The sequence below is a fragment of the Callorhinus ursinus genome, unplaced genomic scaffold (genome assembly GCF_003265705.2).
Source record: "Callorhinus ursinus isolate GAN/ISIS: 27379988/994484 unplaced genomic scaffold, GSC_fseal_2.0 scaffold4, whole genome shotgun sequence".
NCBI lineage: Eukaryota > Metazoa > Chordata > Mammalia > Carnivora > Otariidae > Callorhinus > Callorhinus ursinus.
Genome location: NW_027397066.1, coordinates 38,472,058 through 38,493,282, shown reverse-complemented (window position 1 = coordinate 38,493,282; position 21,225 = coordinate 38,472,058). Strand labels below are relative to the sequence as shown.

General features: G+C 37.3%; 1 protein-coding gene across 13 annotated transcripts in view; it reads left to right on the top strand.

The window, feature by feature from the left end:
* The window catches only part of COX7B2 (cytochrome c oxidase subunit 7B2), a 146,571-nt gene extending 128,310 nt beyond the window's left edge, over nt 1-18,261 (top strand). For 6 of the 13 annotated variants that reach the window (XM_025887630.2, XM_073891155.1, XM_073891154.1 and 3 more), the window contains 2 exons: nt 10,030-10,134; nt 17,708-18,261. In XM_025887630.2, coding sequence (XP_025743415.1) covers nt 17,762-18,004 — 243 coding nt within the window. In that variant the 5' untranslated portion in view covers nt 10,030-10,134; nt 17,708-17,761 and the 3' untranslated portion in view covers nt 18,005-18,261. The remainder of the gene's footprint in view (nt 1-10,029; nt 10,135-17,707) is intronic. The other 7 variants (XM_073891163.1, XM_073891159.1, XM_073891161.1 and 4 more) reach the window with 2 other exon arrangements.
* The last annotated feature ends 2,964 nt before the right edge of the window (nt 18,262-21,225 follow it).

Below are 21,225 nucleotides of genomic sequence, written 5' to 3'. Positions count from 1 at the left end.
GGAGACGTATCTAGAAAGAAGTTGCTACAGCTAATGTTAGAGAAATTACTGCCTGTGCTCTCTTTTAGGATTTTTATGGCTTCAGATCTTGCATTTAGGTCTGTAATCTATTTTGAGTTTAATTTGGGTATGGTTTAAGAAAGTGGTCCATTTTCATTCTTTTGCATGTTGCTGTTCAGTTTTCCCAACACCATTTGTTGAAGAGACTGTCTTTTTCCCACTGTATATTCTTTCCTCCTTTGTTGAAGATTAATTGACTATATAAATGGGGATTTATTTTGCACTTTCTGTTCTGTTATATTGATCTGTGTGTCTATTTTTTGTGCTAGTACCATACTCTTTTGATTACTAAAGCTTTGTAATATATCCTGAAGTCTGGAATTGTGATACACCTCTAGTTTTGTTTTTCTTTTTCAAGATTTCTTTGGCTATTCAGGGTCTTTTGTAGTTCCATTCAAATTTTAGGATTGTTTCTTCCGGTTCTGTAAAAAATGCTGTTGGTAGTTTGATAGGGGTTGCATTAAATGTGTAGATTACTTTGGGTAATATAGACATTTTATTTATTTATTTATATATATATATTTAAAGATTTTATTCATGTGAGAGAGACAGAGCACAAGCAGGGGGAGTGGCAGAAGGAGAGGGAGAAGCAGACTCCTTGTGCTGACACGGGGCTCCATCCCAGGACCCTGGGATCGTGACCTGAGCCAAAGGCAGACGCTTAACCAACTGAGCCACCCAGGTGCCCCAATATAGACATTTTAACAATATTTGTTCTTCCAATCTATGAACATGGGGTGTCTTCCCGTTTCTTTGTTGTCTCTAATTTCTTTCATCAGTGTTTTATAACTTTCAGAGTACAGATCTTTCTCTTCTTTAGTTTATTCCTAGGTATTTTATTATTTTTGGTGCAATTGTAAATGGGATTATTTTCTTAATTTCTTTTTCTGCTGCTTCATTATTAGTATATAGAAATGCAACAGATTTCTGTATACTGATGTTGTATCCTGACACCTTACTGAATTTGTGTATCAGTTCTAGCAATTTTTGGGTAGAGTCTTTCAGGTATTTTATATATAGATAATATCATGTCATCTGCAAATAGTGAAAATTTTACTTGCTCCTTACCAATTTGGATGTCTTTATTTCTTTTTGGTTTCTTTTGGTTGCTGTGGCTAGGTCTTCTAGTACTATGTTGGATAAGAGTGGTGAAAATGGACATCCTTGTCTTGTTCCTGACCTTAGGGGGAAAGCTTTCAGGTTTTCCCCTTTGACTGCAATGTTAGCTGTGGGTTTTTTATTTAGGGACTTTATTATTTTGAGGTATGTTCCCTGTAGACCTACTTTGTTGAAAGTTATTATCATGAATGGATATTGTACTTTGTCAAATGCTTTTTTGTATCTATAGAAATGATATTGTTTTTATCCTTTCTTTTATTGATGTGATGTATCATGTTGATTGATTTGTGAATATTGAACCACCCTTGCATTCTGGGAATAAATCCCACTTAATCGTGAATGATTTTTTAAATTTATTGTTGGATTCCATTTGCTAATATTTTGTTAAGGAGTTTGCATCTGTGTTCATCAGACGTATTGGCCTATAGTTCTCTTTTTGTGGCGTCTTTATCTGGTTTTGGTATCAGGGTAATTCTGGACTCAGAATGAATTTTGAAGTGTTCCTTCTTCTCTTTTTTGGTAAAGTGTGAGAAGAATAGGTATTAACTCTTCTTTAATATTTGGTAAATTCCCCTGTGAAGCTGTCGGGTCTTGGACTTTTTTTGTTGGGAGTTTTTGATTACTGATTCAGTTTCATTGCTGGTAATCAGTCTGTTCAAATTTTCTATTCTTCAGCTTCAGTTTTGGTAGGTTATGTGTTTCTTGGGAATTTATCCATTTCTTCTAGGTTTTCCAATTTTTGGCATATAGTTTTCCATAATATTCTCTTATAATTTTTTGCTTTTCTGTGGTGTTGGTTGTTATTTCTCCTCCTTTGTTTCTGATTTTATATTTTGTCCCCCCCCTTTTTTTTTTGATGAATTGGCTAGAGATTTATCAATTTTGTCAATTTATTCAAAAAAACCAGCTCTTGGTTTCATTCATCTGTTCTATTGTTATTTTAGTTTCTATTTACTTATTTCTGCTGTAATCTTTATTATTTCCTTCCTTCTGCTGTTTAGGGTTTTGTTTGTTCTTTATCTAGCACCTTTCAGTATAAGGTTAGGTTGTTTATTTGAGATTTTTCTTGCTTTTTTCCCTCTTAGAACTGCTTTTGCTTCATCCCAGAGATTTTGGACCATTGTGTTTTCATTTTCATTTTCATTTCTTTCCATGCAACTTTTGATTTCTTTTTGACTTTTTGATTGACCCATTCATTGTTTGGTGCTTTTTCCAGGTTTTTTCTTACGGTTGATTTCTAGCTTCATAGTGTTGTAGTTAGAAAAATACACATGGTATGACTTCAGTCTTTTTAAATTTGTTGAGACTTGTTTTGCAGCCTAATACATGATCTGTTCTGGAAAATGTTTCAAGTGCACTTGAAAAGAACATATATTTTGCTGTTTTAGATGGAATTTTCTGAGTATGTCAGTTAAATCCATCTGGTCCGGTGTATCATTCAAAGCCATTGTTCCCTTGTCTATTGATGTAAGTGGGGTGTTAAAGTCCCCTACTATTATTGTATTACTGTCAATTATTTCTTTTATGTTATTAACTGTTTTATGTATTGGGATGCTACCATGTTGGATACATAAATATTTACAACTGTCACATCTTCTTTGTGGATTGTCCCCTTTATGATTATACAGTGTCTTCTTTTGTCTCTTGTTACAGTCTTTGTTTTAAAGTCTTTTTTGTCCGATATAAGTATTGCTACCCTGACTTTCCACTGACATCCATTTGCATGGTAAATGTTTCTCCATCCCCTCATTTTCAATCTGCATGTGTGTTCAGGTGAACTGAGTCTCTTATAGGCAGCATACAGATAGGTTTTTCTATCTATTCTGTTACCCTCTGTCCTTTGATAAGAGTATTTAGTTCATTTATATTCACAGTAATTTTGATAGATATGTATTTATTGTCATTTTGTTACTTGTTCTGTCATTGTTTTTATAGTTCTTCCCTGATCCTTTCTTCTCTTGCTCTCTTTCATGGTTTGCAGGCTGACTTTAGTATTATATTTGGATTGTTTTGCCTTTATTTTTTGCATATCTATTACTGGTTTTTGATTTGTGGTTACCGTTAGCTTTGTATATAACATCTGCATATAGCAGTTTATATTAAGTTATTGTCACTTTAAGTTTGAATCCATTCTTTATTCCTCTCCTCCCCGTGTTTTACACATATGGTGTCCCAATTTACATCCTTTTATTTTGTGAATCCTTTGATTTTTACAGATATACTTATTTTTACTGTTTTTGCATTTCCTACTTTTCATACTCATGGTTTTTCCTTTCCACTCAAAAAGTCCCCTTTAACATTTCTTGTTGGGCTGGTTTTGTGGTCATGAACGCTTTTAGCTTATGTTTGCCTGAGAAACTCTTTATCTGTCCTTCTATTCTGATTAATAACCTTGCTGGATAGAGTATTCTTGGCTGCAGATTTTTTCCTTTAAGCACTTTGGATATATCATGACATTCCCTTCTGGCTTGCCAAGTCTCTGCTGAAAAATCCACTGAGAGCTTTATGGGATTTCCCTTGTATGTAACTGTTTTCTTTTCTCTTGCTGCTTTTAAAATTCTCTCTTTATCACTCCTTTTTGCCATTTTAATTGCTATGTGTCTTGGTATGGACCTCATTGGGTTGATTTTGTTGGAGGATCTCTGTGCCCAGATATCTGTTTCCTTCCCCAGGTCTAGGGAAGATTTTATCTATTATTTCTTCAAATAAAATGTCTGCTCCTTTTTCTCTCTGCCCTTGTTCTAGGACCCCTATAATGCGAATGTTATTATGTTTGATGTAGTCACGGAATTCCCGAAGTCTGTTCTCATTTTACCTAATTTTTTTTTCTCTCACAACTCAGCTTGATTATTTTCCATTACTCCTAGATCCTTAATTCATTCCTCTGCTTCTTCTAGTCTGCTATTTATTCCATTTAGTGTACTTTTAATTTCATTTATTGTGTTCTTCATCTCTGATGGATTATTTTTTATCTCTTTGTTAAGCGTCTCACTGATGTCCTGCACTCTTTTCTCAAGTCCAGTTAGTATCTTTATGATCTTTACTTTAAATTCTCTAGCAGGCATATTGCTTATATCTGTTTGCTTGGGTTTCTTGCTGTGGTTTTGTCCTATTCTTTCATTTGGGACACATTCCTCTGTCTCTTCATTTTGTCTAACTGTGTCTTTTTCTGTGTGTTAGGAAGTCAGCCAAGTCTCCTGCTCTTGAAAGTAACGTCCTTATGAAGAAGAGGTCCTGTGGTGCCCTGCAGTGCAGCATGTCCCCTGTTACCCCGGACCTAGCATTTCAGGGGCTATTTCCTATATGTATTGTGTGTGCCCTGCTGTTGTGTCCTAGCCACTTTTGGTGTGCAGTTTTAACAAGGTGTGCCTTAGGCTTCCACAAGGCCCTGCGCTGTTGCTGCTGCTGCTGCTGCTGCTGCTGTTGCTGGCACCAAGGCCCTACCAAGCACTGTGCATGAGAGATGCAACGTTGGCAAAGTTTGCACTGGTCTTCTGGGGGTGGGGACCACAGCTCCAGGACTAAGGCAAGCATGACTGGAAAGGGCAGATCCACCAAAGCTCAGGGGAAAGGGGCTTGGTGTAAGCAAATTAGATAGTGCTTGTCCTTGCTGCAGCAGGTGGCCCAGTATTTATGCTGAGGGTTGGGAGGGAAATGGGTCCTGCTAGCTCCTTTGTTCCTGAAGGGGTCTTCCTGTGATCCCTGCCTTTCTAGGACAGGCTCTGGGATGAGTATATTGCTCTTTCTCCCATATGCCCTAGGTGTTTTTCAAACTGCTGCTTCTACATTGTGTCTCCCAGGGCTTTTTGTCATGCTGTCTCTTTAAGGGTGGGAACTCAGCTTCCTGTTGCCCACGGGGCTCTCCCAGAGCAGAGCCCCCTGATTTTTAAAATTCCAGGCTTTATGTCCCAAGGGTTGCAAGAACTCACGATATTCAGTCTTTCTTGCTTTCAAAGCCAGATATTATGGGGATTCATCTTTCCCTTGCCAGTTCCCTGAGATGATAGTCTGTTTCTTGCCCTTCTCACACCAGTGGCTCCCTCCCTCCTGTCAACTGCCAAGGTCCATTTTGCTCCCCACAGCATCTCTACCCCTTCCTACCCTTTTAGTTGTAACCTCTTCTCTACCTTTAGTTGTGGAGTTTGTTCTGCCAGTCTTCAGGTGGTTTTCTGGGTTATATACACTGAAGTGAGTTTATCTAGTTGTATCTATGGGATAAGGTGAGCTTAGGGTTCTCTTACTCAGTCATCTTCCCAGCCTCCCTGGATCCCTTTTTCCATAGGGCAGTATACCTCCATACATTCTCACATTGTATACAGGTCATACAGTATAAACTGCTATTTTGGCTTAAAGTATTGTCATTGTTGTTATGGGGCTATTCTTTGCAGTCAAATAAATGAATGTTGTATGTAGGGATTCCCAGAATTATCTAGCTGCTGGGTATATGTTTTATCAGTATTTTTGGACTTTGACAATTATCATTTTTAGGCTCTTAGATAACATGTGACATTGGTTGTAAGCAAACTTAAGGACATACCTTCATAATCTAGCTTCAATTCAGTCCTTTATGAAGCATGGGTACTGTTTATTTCCCAATATCAATTCCAAATTTTCTTAGCTATTCTCTGTGTCTCTTTAGTGTAAATTATAAATTCATAGGTGATCCTGCAATATCATGAACTCAGAAGAAAATGCAGGAAATGGCTCTCCCTTGGATATTATTAATTCTGAACACAATTAGATTCTGACTATCTTAACTCTGATTATTTTGTGTCTGTTCAGTCTTATGAATTGCCGACATTTATTTTTAAAGATGTCTTTCAGGCTTATCTCCTATTATTTTGTAGTAACATTAAAAGCAAATTTTTATGTTGATTACAATATGATGTTCAATCAAGATGAAAATGTATTATCAAATTGGCAAAAAGCCAGATTTATTTCAATGTGATGCTTATGTGCCATGGTTACATGTGCTGTTGTTTTAAATTTGACATTAAAGGAGACTCTCTTGATTTATATATGTTTGGACTTGAAGGCCACCTTTAGAGGAGAAATATTTGAAAACTAAATTTTAGCACTGGTAGTTGGAGAAAAGCCCTTAATAAATCTTTCCACCCCCATTCTTTTCATCTGGTTGAGCCTATTTAAGAATTTAGCTCATCTACCATTAATTCAAGTGGCTCTTCAGGAGCACTTTGGATGGGAAAGGTACCTCTTATTTTTGATGGCATAGTATCCTGATCATATCTGTTGTAACACTTTTCATATTGAAACCTTACGATCATCTCTCTTCATATAACTGAGCATTCCTGAAAGAATGGGCCATTCTTGTCCATTTTTGTAACTCCAGTGTTTAGCAGGCTGTAGTCACATAAGAGAAGCTCAGTTGAATCATGTTTAAGCAATAAAATAACCTCAGTATTTAGGGTTTCTAGAGGATCTTTTTATTATGCAAAAAACTCAAAAGGGCAACTTGCAGTTCTAGAAATAAATAGAAAGAAGAGTATATATGTGCCCATTCTCACACAGTTGTAGTTCCTCCTAACCCTGACTTCTTTGGGCCTGTGCAGTACATTTATTTGAAGCATTTAATATAAAAATAAGATGTTAGAGATAGAAGAAACTAGAGAGTATGTAATCCACTGGTCCCTGTCATTTAATGAATGAATTTCTGTTTTCACCCCTACCCCTGGTGGACCTCTGATTGGATCAAACTTTTCTTCCAGTGTAGTGGACTTTTTTTTTTTTCTCATTCAGTATGCATTCCATCTTCTTTTAACAGCATCCTATTGCTCTCAGGAAGCCATCTATCTTTCATTCTCAGTCAGTGTCCTGATTCTAAGAAGAGCAGAGGATTCAGGTCCCTCACCTATTTCTATACTTAGATCTGTGTGTCTTTTCCAACTGCATTAGAAAAATACATACATGAGTTTGATTTCTACCTCTCCTTCAAATAGAATATGAATCTGGGAAAGGAATAGCTAGAGTTATCTATTTACTATCCCCTCCCCACCCTCCTATTTCTATCCATGTTCTTCCTTAACATATGTTTATAATATCAACTCATGAATGTCCGGTGACCAAACAATTACTGCAGATATTAAAGGACAATCTAAAGTGATGTCTGTGTCATTTAGATCTTATGATTTGGATTTGATAAATGTGATAAAATACGTTATATAAAGAAACCCACAGTTCCATCATCAGCAGTGGGTGTAAGCTGCATAAATTGTATACGTAATCAAAATTATGGCCTATTTGCATAGAGATCTTACTTTTCCAATTAACAAATATTCACAAGGTTAATTATGCTAATTTGGTTTAGAATGCCATTTTTAATCTGTGATATTTTAGACTCCATTGGATTAACGAAAGAAACTGAAAGTAACCTCTTTGAAACTAGAATTCTAATTAGATGTTTTAGGATTTCAAAGCAAGAATCTGTGTTCTGAATTTCTGTTGCGTGTGTTTAGATGGGGAAGCTCTTCTTTAGTGTCCTTCCCCTCAGGAACTTAAAAACTAAAATGAAATATCAGTTCACTAAAGCAGAATCCCTGCCCCAAGGTTTGGCAAAGTGCATCCTGTCTCACTGTTTCTTCTGAGGCATTTACAAGGAAAAAAAAATATCAGTTTACCAGAGTCAGCCCTCTGGCCAAAGTCCTTCTCACTTCCAAATAATGGATCCTAAATGGGAGAACGAAAAAAGGTAAAATGCCAACATCTTGTTAAAAGTTTTAAAAAAGTTCTCAAAACTTTATGAAAGTAAAGGAAAAAAAGAGTATACTGAAAGAGAGAACTGGCCCAGAAAAACAACTTGGAAAGTGATCATAGTTATTACTTTAGGGCTGTGAAGTGCTCTTCTCATCAAATGGAATTTCTCTGCAAATGCTCCTTAAGTTGCCCAGATGATGGCAAGAACAAAAGTCTTACTCATAAAGGTTTTATTTACAGATATATTTTGAGCAGAGATAGTTCAAGTTGTAAATAAAAAATCTGGAGATTTTAGAAACAAGGAAGAAAGGATTATTTCACAGCGCTAAATATTCCAATCTGAATTTGGGATTGGATCCAAATTAATTTCTGGAGTAGACCCTTACTGTCCTAATTTCAGGTTGTTAATGTGTCTTTCAGATTTAAAATGTCTTTGACATCTGAAAGTTTCAGTTAAATGTGTCTTTCAGATTTAAAATGTTTTTGACATCTAAAAGTTAAAAATTTTAATTTTTACTTTTACATTATCAGTGACATAATTAGATTAACTGCAGGGATGGCTTGTACATTTTCATTTCAAGATTTAAATGAAAATTTCAGGTTATGCAATGAGGGATTATTGAGGCAACTCTAATGGCCAGTGCAGCATCATGCGATCTTTCTATTCATAGATCATTTAATGAATAAAGGTAGATGTGGAGAGGAGGGAAACATCTACACAAATATTAAAACTGCAGAAGTTAGAATCGCATAATGAAGGCTAGAGTTAATTGCTACTATGAGTGCTGTTAGGATAGCCTGGGCTTATCATGCACTCTGTGCTTCTTCAGTCCTATGTTAAAAGTCCCCACAAGGAAGTGGTTTTGTTTGTGAAATGCCTCCTGGAGCTATTAAACTATTGGAAATGAGTACAATGATGTAACAGCATTGAGAACACAGAGACATTCTTTTGGCGTTCCCTGAAGTGTGTTCTGGAAAACACTAATAACAAAGATACACTCCAGGAGAAAAAAAGCATGGCATGTTTAGCTCAGTTTGGAAAGCACCATCCCTGTAAGAGAATAGCTGTGTATGGTAGCACAAGAGAGGTTTGGAAAATGCTTCAATAAAGAAGAATTTGACTTTGTTATCTGTATATTGCCCAAATTTAGATGACTTTAAAGAGCGTTTTAAAAGTAACACCTACTAACATCAAACAGAACTAGTAAAATAGGCACATCTTTTAGTGAATATTGATAGTAAGGTCACTTTATGATTGAAATCTGCATCAAGGTAGTAAAGCTAAGAGGTAAGTGAGGTATTCCATTCACTGGAATGGAATATTTTTCTTTTGAAGTTAAAAAATTAATTCCCACATTCTGGTTTAAAAAATTAATTCCCACATTCTGGTTTATACATCAAGTTCTAAGATCTCCAGTGGCATGAGGTAGATCCTCAGAGGTTGTCATCCTTAGGTGCCTGTACCAAAGAATTTTGTTGTGGCTCTGCAAAGCTGAGGATTGGATACAGAAATATGACGACTACAGAAATAAAGAGACTGGCGTATTTTGAGACCTTAATTGGGTGAACTGTCCAAGTTCAAGTCTTACCATTATCCATTGGAGCATTTGCAGTATTCTCCTGCAAACTTTTCCCCATACTTGTACCAGAGTAATGTCTAAGCTACAAATCTGACCATGTAATTCATACCCCTGATGTCTTTCGGTGACTCCATATCATTTCCTGGATAAAATTTTCAAAGTTTCTAGAATTCATTGTAACCATGATCTTCTTCTTTTCCAAGATTAGTTTGGAAAAATGCTGTGCATTTATCCAGATATTTTGACCTGTTGGTCCACTGAAATAGTCTCTTCAGGCAGGACGTGACTATACAACAATCTATGAGCTATGGAATGCAGTTAATATAAAATCTTTTGAGAGTAACCACAGTGGTCCTTTAACACTTAATGCACTGCCTAAAATAACAAGGTCGCCTGTTTCCAATGTTTGAAATGGATCGAAATGTAAAATTAACATGGACATCCACCGTGAGGAAATTTGATGGGCTTATGAAAGTTTAATGGAACATAAGAATTATTTTGCACAGTCATGCCACTGACTGTGAGGGAGAGTAATACCTTATATCCCTTCACTTTTCAGGCAACATTTGTCATTTGAGGACATCAACTCACAAGTTGTCCATTCTGTTACTCTCCCTCCTCACCTAACAACTCACTACTGTGATCTGCCTTTTAATTTGTTCAGGTAACATCCATTTATGTAACTTTTTAGACTTAATAAAGTGACATAAACCACGGCCTTAAGCAAATGGCTGTACCATCCATCAATTCAGTGACTCAGGAGATGTTATCATTACATATGAAACAGAACCATTGTTCAGCATTTCCACCAGCAGCATTGATGCTTGCAGGGTTCCCATATTTCCTGTTACAAAAAGGCTGAAGGCTTAAGTAATCATGATGGGAGACACTTTGCACTGTGTACACTTAATCCTTCCCTGAGCAGCATAGTCTTCTGAGAAATACATAAATGAACAGAAGACTCTGTAGGTTATGTGCATTTTCATTTCAAGAAGATTGCCTTTTTCTATTGTTTCTTAGTGTGTGTCAATATTCTGAAGCTGTAAAAAGAAGAGTAGAAATAAAAGCAAGTGGAAATAAAGGTGTTACAGTTGACCAATGTAGTCAAGGAGCCTCAGCTTCGAAAGTGTATCATTCATTATACAGCAAAACACCAGTGTTACTAATACTTTTAATGTTTTTAAATGCTGCCAAATGTTTTCTGTTGACTAACTTATTCCCAGGGGGTTCCTATAACTCAGGTCACTCAGGTGCTGCTTTTTTAAATTACCGTGGTGGTGAATTCAATTACTACTGTACTCTTCCAGTGGCCTAAAATAATAAATGGTCTTCCTAAAATGTTTTTCTCTTTGGAAAGGTCTAGAGTGTTAGGGCTGGATAGGACCTTAGAGATTATCTGATTCACTGTTCCATAAACTTGTCTGATGACAAGACTCTTCCCCTGCTAGAACCTCCAAACAAGCTCTGAGAACTTTTTAAAAAGGTACAGATTCTCAGGCTACTCCCCTGGATGCTCTGTTTCAGTAAGTTGGACATGGAGTCTAGTGATCTACATTTTGTAACAAAGATTCCAGATGACTTAGCATCAGGCAGGTTTGGGAAAAGCCAAATTCACCCCACTTTTTTTATTTTATAGACAAGCAAGCAGATGCCCAGATAGATTGATGCATCTAAGTTGTGTACTGCACAACATTTTTTAAGTTGAGATTAGTTCAGGAAAAAATGTTGATAGGTAGTCTTTATGCAGTCCATGGCAGGGAATGGGGGAATGTATTTTCTTAGAATTTAAGCCTCTGTATTGAATAGAATAATGCCATTTAGAGGATTATAGGAGAAGTGACAGGAGACACTTTGTATATAACAGTGGTTCTTAACCCGTGATGACTTTAATCACCAAGTGACATTTGACAGTGTCTGGAGATAACATTTTTGGTGTCACAACTGAGGGGAGGAAGATACTTCCTACTTGTGTGTGGTACACAGGGGCAGGGATGCTGCTAAACACACTGCAATGAACAGAATATCCCCCCACAAGAAAGAATTACTTGGACCAAAATGTCAATAGAGTCCAGGTTGGGAAAACTTGGTATTCACTTAATCCCTTCTTGAGCACCATCTCTCTGTGTGATACTTGCTAGTAATACTAGGCACATTTGAGAATAAGACACGGTTTCTAATTATCTCCCTAAAGTTAAATAGAAAACCTTATATAAAACCTAAGCTAATTGATCTGTGTTATGCTATACTTAAACTGGATGAAGTTGATTTTTTTTTCCTTAGGACCATACAGTAGATCTTTTTAGGATCCCTCCCTTCTTCTCTTCAGGTATCTAGATCTTTCTATTCCTAGAGCACCCCAATTATGTCTGCTTTGACCTTTCTGCATTCCATACCTAGATCACCCACACTCTAATTCCCTGGGATCAGCTATAAGCTATAGTGTCGGTGTCTGCTGATTTTTAACAAAAATAGAATTTTGGTCCAAAATAGTAAACCAGAGGCTCCGTGAATGGACTTACTCAGTTTACTTATTTTCCACATCAGAGTGATTTTCTTTTCCTAATATTTCTCAATTCTAGTTCCTTTCCATCTGTTTTATCAGAATTTAAGTCAGATCCTCATCATCATTTTCTTGAACCATTGAAATAAACATTTAATATTGAAATAACCTCCTACCTTTTCTGCAACTTTTACCATCTTCCTACCCATTTTCCACCTAACAATTATCTTGGTAAAGCGCTTTTTCCCCCAGATTTTTTCCCATTCCATCAGTGGTCTCTCCTCTATAAGAATGTTTCTCAAACTTGGATTACATATGGAATCTTTTTAAAGGGGCAACAAATTCCTTCATATCATTTGTCCATCTTGAATTACTTTATTTTAAACTCACTTACACATGTGTAAACATAAAACCAAATTTAAGATACAACTATAAGGGGCACCTGGGTGGCTCAGTCGTTAAGCGTCTGCCTTCGGCTCAGGTCATGGTCCCAGGGTCCTGGGATCAAGCCCCACATTGGGCTCCCTGCTCAGCGGGAAGCCTGCTTCTCCCTCTCCCACTCCCCCTGCTTGTGTTCCCTCTCTCACTCTCTCTCTCTCTGTCAAATAAATCTTAAAAAAAAAAAGAATACAACTATGAAACCAAAACATTTTCAAATTAAAAATGAACCAAACTATACAACAAAGAAAATTCAAAATTATAATATTAATTCAATATGACCATTAATATTGTCCAGAGTCTGCAACAGTGCTTGCCATGGCCATAGTTCTTTTATTTTCACATGTCTGTTCCACATAGTGATCTGTGTCATAACTTGCTTTCATCTGATTCTTCGTTTTGTCCCTGGCATGACCATATTACTTAAATATGAAAGCTGCCTCCATTCTTTTCCCATTAGTCCAGGATAAATAAATATACACTGGTACAAGCAAAAAATGCAGGACAAAGATAAACACAGGCACCAGTAATTGATAAGCTACATCATCCAGGTCTCATATTGTTATCTTATATTTCCTTAAATTGTGAAAGTAAAAACACAGAACTAAGAATTCTCATTGTTAACTCACAGAAAAAAGGCTGTGAGTTTTGAGTGCTCTTTTCACATTAGTGAGAAACAGTGATCTGTAGAATTAAGTCTAAATCCCAGAGCGGGGCCTGTGAAGTCTTCACTGTGCCACTCTTCTTTCCTCATCCACTTCTTCCCTTAGCACCTAGTGTTACGGATCTCACCAGTTGCCCTGCCTGCATAGTTTTTCAGCCCTCTGTGCTTTCACTTTTGCTGCTTCGTCTACACTCTGCACTCCCAGCTTTGTTTTTTTATATCTTAATCATTCTTTCAAGATCTAGCCTAGGTGTCATTTCCTCTATAACCATTTCTAGAACTCCAGGTTGAAATGTAACTCCTCCTGTGGACCAGGGACACCCTGTGTTCATTCCCTCACTCTACCATAAGCTTCTCGAGAGTAGGCATGGAACTCCTGCCACCCAGCCCAGACCCTCACATGCCAGTAGTCACTCAGCAGATATTACAGTAAAACCACCTCTGGTAACCCATATTGGGTGTTTGGATTTTTTTATTTCTAATACTCAGAATTGAATATGCTTTGAAAAATGATAGAAAAATGATAGTTGAAAAATGAACTAGATTTATAATCAGGGGAGCTGAATTCACATCTCGGCCTGTCATTTATTCTTAGATACAGAATGGAGATAAATAATCACCATTGTACACTGTTTTTGCAAATGTGCAAAATTCTGGGACAATGTCTGGCAAACAGGCATATATTCATTAAATATTAGTTTTCTTACTATATTAATATATTATTGTGTTATTTCTTTTTATGGCCTTTAGTGATGTGAGATTATTTTTGTTATCCGTGAAGCTTCAAATATATATATATACCTCCTTATTGCACTTAGCTTGAAGTCTAGTATTAGTTATTTTCCTAAACTGAGTTTCAACATTGCTGTATAAAGTAGATGACACAATCAATTTTTCCTTTTCATCCTCATAGGATACTTCACTCTCTTTAACTATTTATATTTATTCAGAACATATTTCTTTTCTTTTATTGCCACAGGCACGAGAGAACCTCTACTTTGTTCTTATTACCTAGAGAAATCTGTCTTATTCCATCTCTTTGTGGCCTGTTTTCATCAGAAAGTATCTACTTTGAGAAATATTTTCTTTACCTGCATTCTATTATTGAATTTTTTATGCTTTCATATGGATATTAGATGTTATTGATTCAGTTCTTCTAGTAATAGGCTTAGGTTTCTCAAGAATGTGAAATTTATTATAAAGGTAAGTTATATGAAATTGAAGAGTATGGAAAATTTCTCTAAGCCATGGATTCCCAGCTCTTACTTGCATTTTATAAACAGAAATAGATATAAGATAGATATGGAAGCAATTGAGACAGATGTAGCTAATGCTGACAAGGAAAAACAAAAAAGGAGTGAAAGACTGTGTTTTGTTTATTATGGGATGAAATGCCAACTACAAACTATGGGAGTTCCTAAAAGAAAATTCTTAATGCATATTTACTAGTACAAGAAAATTCAGGCTAGGTGGAAGAAAAAAGCTTCACAGAAACAGGATAACCAAAGGATGAACCAAGCTACAAAGCGACGTGATCAGTGTCACTAGAGACAAAGTATCTGAGTTTCAACTTAACATCTTGAGGATAGGAATAATGAAATCATTTTGTCATAAAGTAGCACTCATGCATCGATGACCCACAAGAAATCCCTGTTACCACAATTATTCTCTGGTTTTGTGCCATTCTATGTGTCACAAGTGTTTTGGTATTGAATTAAGGCTGCACCTGTCATACCCTGACCCTTTTCACCTTCAGCTTTCTTTCTGAATTCAATTCAAATTAAAACCTTAGTGCATTTTGGTGGAGAGATTCATGACTAACAGGAAAAAAAAACTGAGTATTTGGAACCTCAGAAGAAAGGCATTTGGTTCTGTTTTTGTCCCCTTCATCACAATCATGAAGAGTACCACTTTACCATCTGGTAGGAAATAAAAGAGAACCTTAGGGTCTTGTTTTCTAAGTTGGGAATAAAGTCATTTGAGTTGGCAAATTTCAGTGAACAGTTACAAGTTTACAAGTACTGACCTCAGGCATTTTTGTATCCATGTTGCCTGCATTTGGACCAGAGTTAACATATGTCATTGCTAGAGACTGAGCACTGTTTGACAGCTTGCACAAAGAAAAGAAATTGACAGAACTCCATGTGTTTCTGCTTCTAGATCTCTTGTTCAATATTAACTATCTGTTTAAAAAATAAAATAATTAGGGCTGTTATGACATGTACATTTGATTTCATGATTTTTTAACTTGTCCTCAGTTTTCATTTTAACTTAAGGCTACCAGTATTCATTTATATTTCAGACAGTTTTAAAAAAACAGTTCTTGGGGTGCCTGGGTGGCTCAGTCATTAAGCATCTGCCTTCGGCTCAGGTCATGATCCCAGAGTCCTGGGATCGAGCCCCACATCCGGCTCCCTGCTCCGCGGGGAGCCTGCTTCTCCCTCTCCCACTCCCCCTGCTTGTGTTACCTTTCTCGCTGTGTCTCTCTCTGTCAAAAAATAAATAAAAAAAATCTTTAAATAAATAAATAAACAAATAAAAACAGTTCTTTCTGTGCTTTTGTGTCAGCTACTGTGTATACAAGATTACAGCCCTTGCCCATAAGGACCTTGTAGTCTATTGGAGGAGAATATATTCTCTCAAGAAAATGAGAAGACAAGCCACAGGCTGGGAGAAAATATTTGCAAAAGACATCTGATAAAGGACTGTTATGTAGGTTCATTAATTGTAACAAACGTAACAAATTTATTAGCGGGGAGAAGGAAGCTATGCCTGTGTGGGCTTAGCATGTATATGGGGACTCTGTATTTTCCACTCACTTTTGCAGTGAACCTAAAACTGTTCTAAAATAAAATAAAGTCTATTTTAAAAAACGATAAAGCCAATACATCATGTTAAATGCTACGAAACAAGGGTTATAAGAAAGTGTAGTAGCCCAGAGAAGAGGGGCTTTATTCAACGTAGTGAGATTTGGAGATTTCACAGAAGTGGTGACCTTTAGACTGGGATTTAAAAGGCAAATAGACTTTTACCTGTAGAAAGGTACAAGGCGGGAATTATAGGTAAAGAAGGAGAAGGGGGGAGGAGGTGAAGAAAGGGGTGAAAAGGGGGGGAAAGGAGCAGCAGGGAGGAAGTATGACATACTCTGTGACGGCCTTATAATTCTGACTGGAACCTGAGTTTATGTAGTCACAGATCATTGGACTTGTGGGACATGTTGTGAATTGTCATTTTGTCCGTCATGCTGATTGGTTTGGAGTCTAGGGAGCAAGCCATTGGCTGTTGATGAAGAATAGAAAAGAACACTTACTGTGTGCTTACTGTTGTTGTTAGGGATTATCACATGTAAGCATCATGTTATGGAACCCAAGTACAGCTGTCCATCACCTGAAAGATCATCTCTCAAGGGACAAGTTTTGATTGGAAAGAAATTTGAACTTTATTCAGGAAGCTGGGAACCTGAGGAGAAGGTGGACTCTTGTCCAAAAGCAAACTCTGAGGTTTCTCCTTGACCCAATGGTTTTTAAAGAGGTTTAGGATGGTTGGTCAACAAAGGGAATGCAGCGACCTTCAACATTTCTTTCTTTTTATTTATTTTATTTTATTTTATGATGTTATGTTAATCACCATACATTACATCATTAGTTTTTGATGTAGTGTTCCATGATTCATTGTTTCCGTATAACACCCAGGGCTCCATGCAGTACGTGCCCTCCTTAATATCCATCACCGGACTAACCCATCCCCCCACCCCCCTCCCCTCTAGAACCCCCAGTTTGTTTCTCAGAGTCCATAGTCTCTCATGGTTCGTCTCCCCCTCCAATTCCCTCCCTTCATTTTTCCCTTCCTACTATCTTTTTTTTATTTTTTTTTAACATAAAATGTATTATTTGTTTCAGAGGTACAGGTCTGTGATTCATCAGTCTTACACAATTCACAGCGCTCACCATAGCACATACCCTCCCCAATGTGTATTATTCATGCAGACTCAGTAATGCCAACTACAAAAGTTATGTGAGAGGGAGTTGTGCAGGATGGTCTGGTTCTTGTTTCGTGATGTGCTGGAGTGCTCTGTTGTCTCTGGAGGGGAAGGCAAGGTCTACAGATGCACAAAGGGAGGTCAGTAAAGTCATCTGTGTAACTAAAAAAGAAAAACGTTTTGCTAAAGAACTACCAGACTAATCAGAAAGCCGAGGTGGTTTCAAACAGACTTGCTGGCTTCTGTGGCCTGGGAAAGTTCTAGTCCTTCACTCCTCAAGGCCAGTGGTCTACATATTGCAAAGAAAGTAAATTAGTTCTGTTACAGATCAAGGACCTTAGGTTAGCAAGTAAGGAGTGTGCTAACTTGAAGCAAGGGAACCCTTAAGACCCGCTGGAGTGCTGTTCCACACATAGCACCCTTTGGAGCTGGGCGTTATTGTCTCAATTTGCCCTTGAAGAGACTAAGGCAAAGAGAGGTTAAGTAACTGCCTGAGTACATACAGCTAATCAGTAGGAGAGCTGAGACTCAAACCTAGGCATCATGGTATTAAAGCTATCGGACTGGTCATACTCTAAGTAGTGGTGTGAGTGAAATATTCAGAGGGAAGAACTGAATGTAGATCAGATGTCATTGCTTATCTTTTGTTTTTCCAGGTCTCTTTGCAAGGAAATAGCTGCAATCAACGGTAGTCCTGTTACACCTTCATCATGTTTCTCTTGACCAGAAATGCACTAAATAGGTTCAAGATTCGAAGCATTCAACAAATTAGGTCAAGACAGAGCCACGAAAATCATTCAGAAGATTTCCATGACAAATACGGTAACACTGTACTAGCCAGTGGGACCGCTTTCTGTGTTTTTGCATGGGTGTTTATAGCCACACACATCGGAATAGAATGGAACCTATCTCCTGTCGGCAGAGTCACTCCAAAAGAGTGGAATGATGAGTAACCATCAAAGTTACTGTAATACAAAATTGTTTCAAAATCAGCTTGTCATTTAAGCACTCTGCTGCTCATTAAAATATAGCATAGTTGAAGAAATAAAATACATTTGAAACCTTTAAAAAGTTGTTTGGTTAAGCAACTGCCTTTGTCTCAAGTCATGATCCCAGAGTCCTGGGATCGAGTCCCAAATCGGGCTCCCGGCTCAGCGGGGAGCCTGCTTCTCCCTCCTACCCTCTCCCCTCCCATGCTGTTTCTCTCTCTCTCTCTCTAATAAATAAATAAAATCTTTAAAAAAAAAGTTGTTGAAAATACTCATTATAGTGCCTAGAAGCAAGGCAGTAGCAATGGGTACAGGTTATAGAAGATTATGAATAATAAATATTTGAAAGTGGAGTTAATAATGCATGTATTTTCTGGCTTAATGATTTACACTAGGTATCCCGTAGTGGGTATACACACATATGTACTTTACAAATTAATTTAATTGTTTGGCAAATTCTGTTGAATCTTTCCTTAAAACATATTCATGATAAAAAAGAAACATTCATAATCTGACTATTTTTCACATCCTTAATCTTTCCCGCCATGATCTGAATCATCATACTCTCGCTGGGGTTATTATAAAAACTTTCTCACCAGTCTCCTTCTTCAACACATGATGTGCCCCCCAAACCTTCATCCTCTACCCCACCACACACAACTTTTTTTAACACAGAAGCCAGGATGATCATTTTACTTTATTTTATTTATTTATTTATTTATTTGACAGAGAGATAGAGCCAGAGAGCACAAGGTGGGAGAATGGCAGAGGGAGAAGGAGAAGCAGGCTCCTTGTTGATCAGAGAGCCTGATGTGGGGCTCAGTCCCAGGATCCTGGAATCATGACCTGAGCCAAAGTCAGATGTTTAACTGACTGAGCCACCCAGGCACCCCCCGAATGATTATTTTAAAACATTAGTGATATCACTCCTCTTTTCAAAACACAGTGACTCCACATTTCACTCCAGAGTTAAAGCCAAAGTCCTTAGAAAAGTAGACAGGCCCCCTAGATGGTCAGTTTTACTCCTGTATCAGGACATTTCCGTTTGCTCTTTTCTCTGCTTGGAATATACTTCCTCCAGATCTTGTATGACTCATTTCATCATACTTTTCAGGGTTTTGTTCATATGTCATATTTTCAGAGGAGGCCTCTGACTACCCTTTTTAAAATTGCAGCCCCTCCTTAGTTCGGGCTTTGTCTGTCCTGCTTCCTTGCTTTATTTTTCCCCATAGCAATTATCATCATCTGACATAAGATATATTTTGTTTATTGTCTGTGTGCAAAGCTCCATAAAAGCATAGTTTGGAAACTGGGTTTTTGTGACTTTATCCCTGTAACAGGACTTGATGGATTAGACCTTCAGTAATTATTGGTTGAATTAATGAATATTAGTTTACAAATAATGAATTTGTTTACGACTGTGGGTTTGCAATGATTATTGGAGAGTATATTGGTTATCTATTGCTATTTTATAAATTGCCCTAAAACTCAGTGGCTTAAAACAATAAACATTTATTATCTCATGGTTTCTGTGGGTCAGGAATCTCAGCTGGATATCTCTGGCTCAGGGTCTCTCCCTTCTGTAATCTGAGTGTCAGGGCGATAATCATTTCAAGGTATAACTAGAATAGGATCTATATCCAAGCACATATGACTGTTGACTGGCCTTAGGACCTCACTGAATATTGGCTGAAGATACCAGTTCCTTTTGTGTAGTTTTCTCTTGGGGCAACTCACAGTGTAACAGTAAAAGATACAGAAGCCAAGGTCTTTTGTAACCTAATCTTGCAAGTGACATTCCATCACCTCTACCATATTTTGTTCACTAGAAGTGAGACACTAAATCAAGGCTATAAAAAAGGGAAGGGGATTATACAAGGGTATGATTACCTCAAGGTAGGGATCATTGAGGAATACCTAACATAGTTGACACTGGAGACGACCTCCTCCTGGATGACTAAACTCAAGATAAATGTATCTCAATGTCAAATATACGTTAATACTGTTATTCTGTAGACAAAGGACATTATGTGTTCCTTCCCAGTTTTACTATGTATGTGGGAGTTCCTCTAGGGTCCTTCCTAGGTGTAGAATTGGTAGTTCTTAGGGAATGCTCGTTTTCAGCTTTATCAGTATTGCTGGATTATTTCCCAGAGTGGTGAAATAGTTTACAATCTCACCAGTAATATATACAATTTCCTTTTTTTCCACATCCAAACTCACTCTTAAGAGTTTTCATACATTTTAATATTTGCTGCTTTGATGAGTGTGAAATAGTACCTCATGTTTTAATCTGTATTTCCTGAACCTAATTACTGATGAGGTCCAACATCCTGTATTAGCCTGTGTGTGTGTGTGTGCGCGCGTGCACATGCACATGCACACAACTTCCGTTTCTTTTTCCATTTTTCTATTGTCTTGCTCATTTTGTAAAAGTTTTTAAATAAATTCTCCATACTAATCATTATCAGTCAGAGTTTAATCAGAGAGGCAGAACCATATAAGTAATACAGAATCTCAGATTAATTATGGGAATTAGAACTGATGCGGTGGTGAGAGCCAGTGAAGGGGTTTTTACAAGGCTGTTGCCTTGCCATCTGGTACTGAGAGTTTTCAGTAGAGCAGGAAAGCTGGATGTGGAGTAGGGGAGAGCAAAAACCAACTGGAATTGGGAAGGATGCACTGGAATCATGTCTATAAACTAAACCCTGTGCCTGTTTGTCACTGTCTATAATTAAGATGACATGGATGACTAATGGGAGAAATTGGTGCCCTTCATTGTGGAACTGAACATTCATCTGACCCAATACTTCAGAAAGCTAAAGAACTGGTAGAAGTTTAAATAGCTATAGGTCCAGGTGTTGTTCCTTATCAATAAAGCAAGCCAGAAGATCAGCAACGGCATACGCAAGCTGCACAGTGCCCAGTGTTTTATGCCAGCCTTGCAAGTACAAAAAGGTTGCTATTTTATGTCTACCATCCCTATATAATACATATCTGTCTTATAGTTAACCCTAATCTAAAACCACAGAGGGAAGGAATTCTGGAAAATGTAGTTGAAGTCTACCTAAATTGACACTTAGAAAGCCACAGTAATCCACGACTTGCCAATTTGACCTAAGTGTACATCTTTCCTAACTTTATTTGTATTTCAAATAAAGGCAATAACAAAAATATGCTTTTAC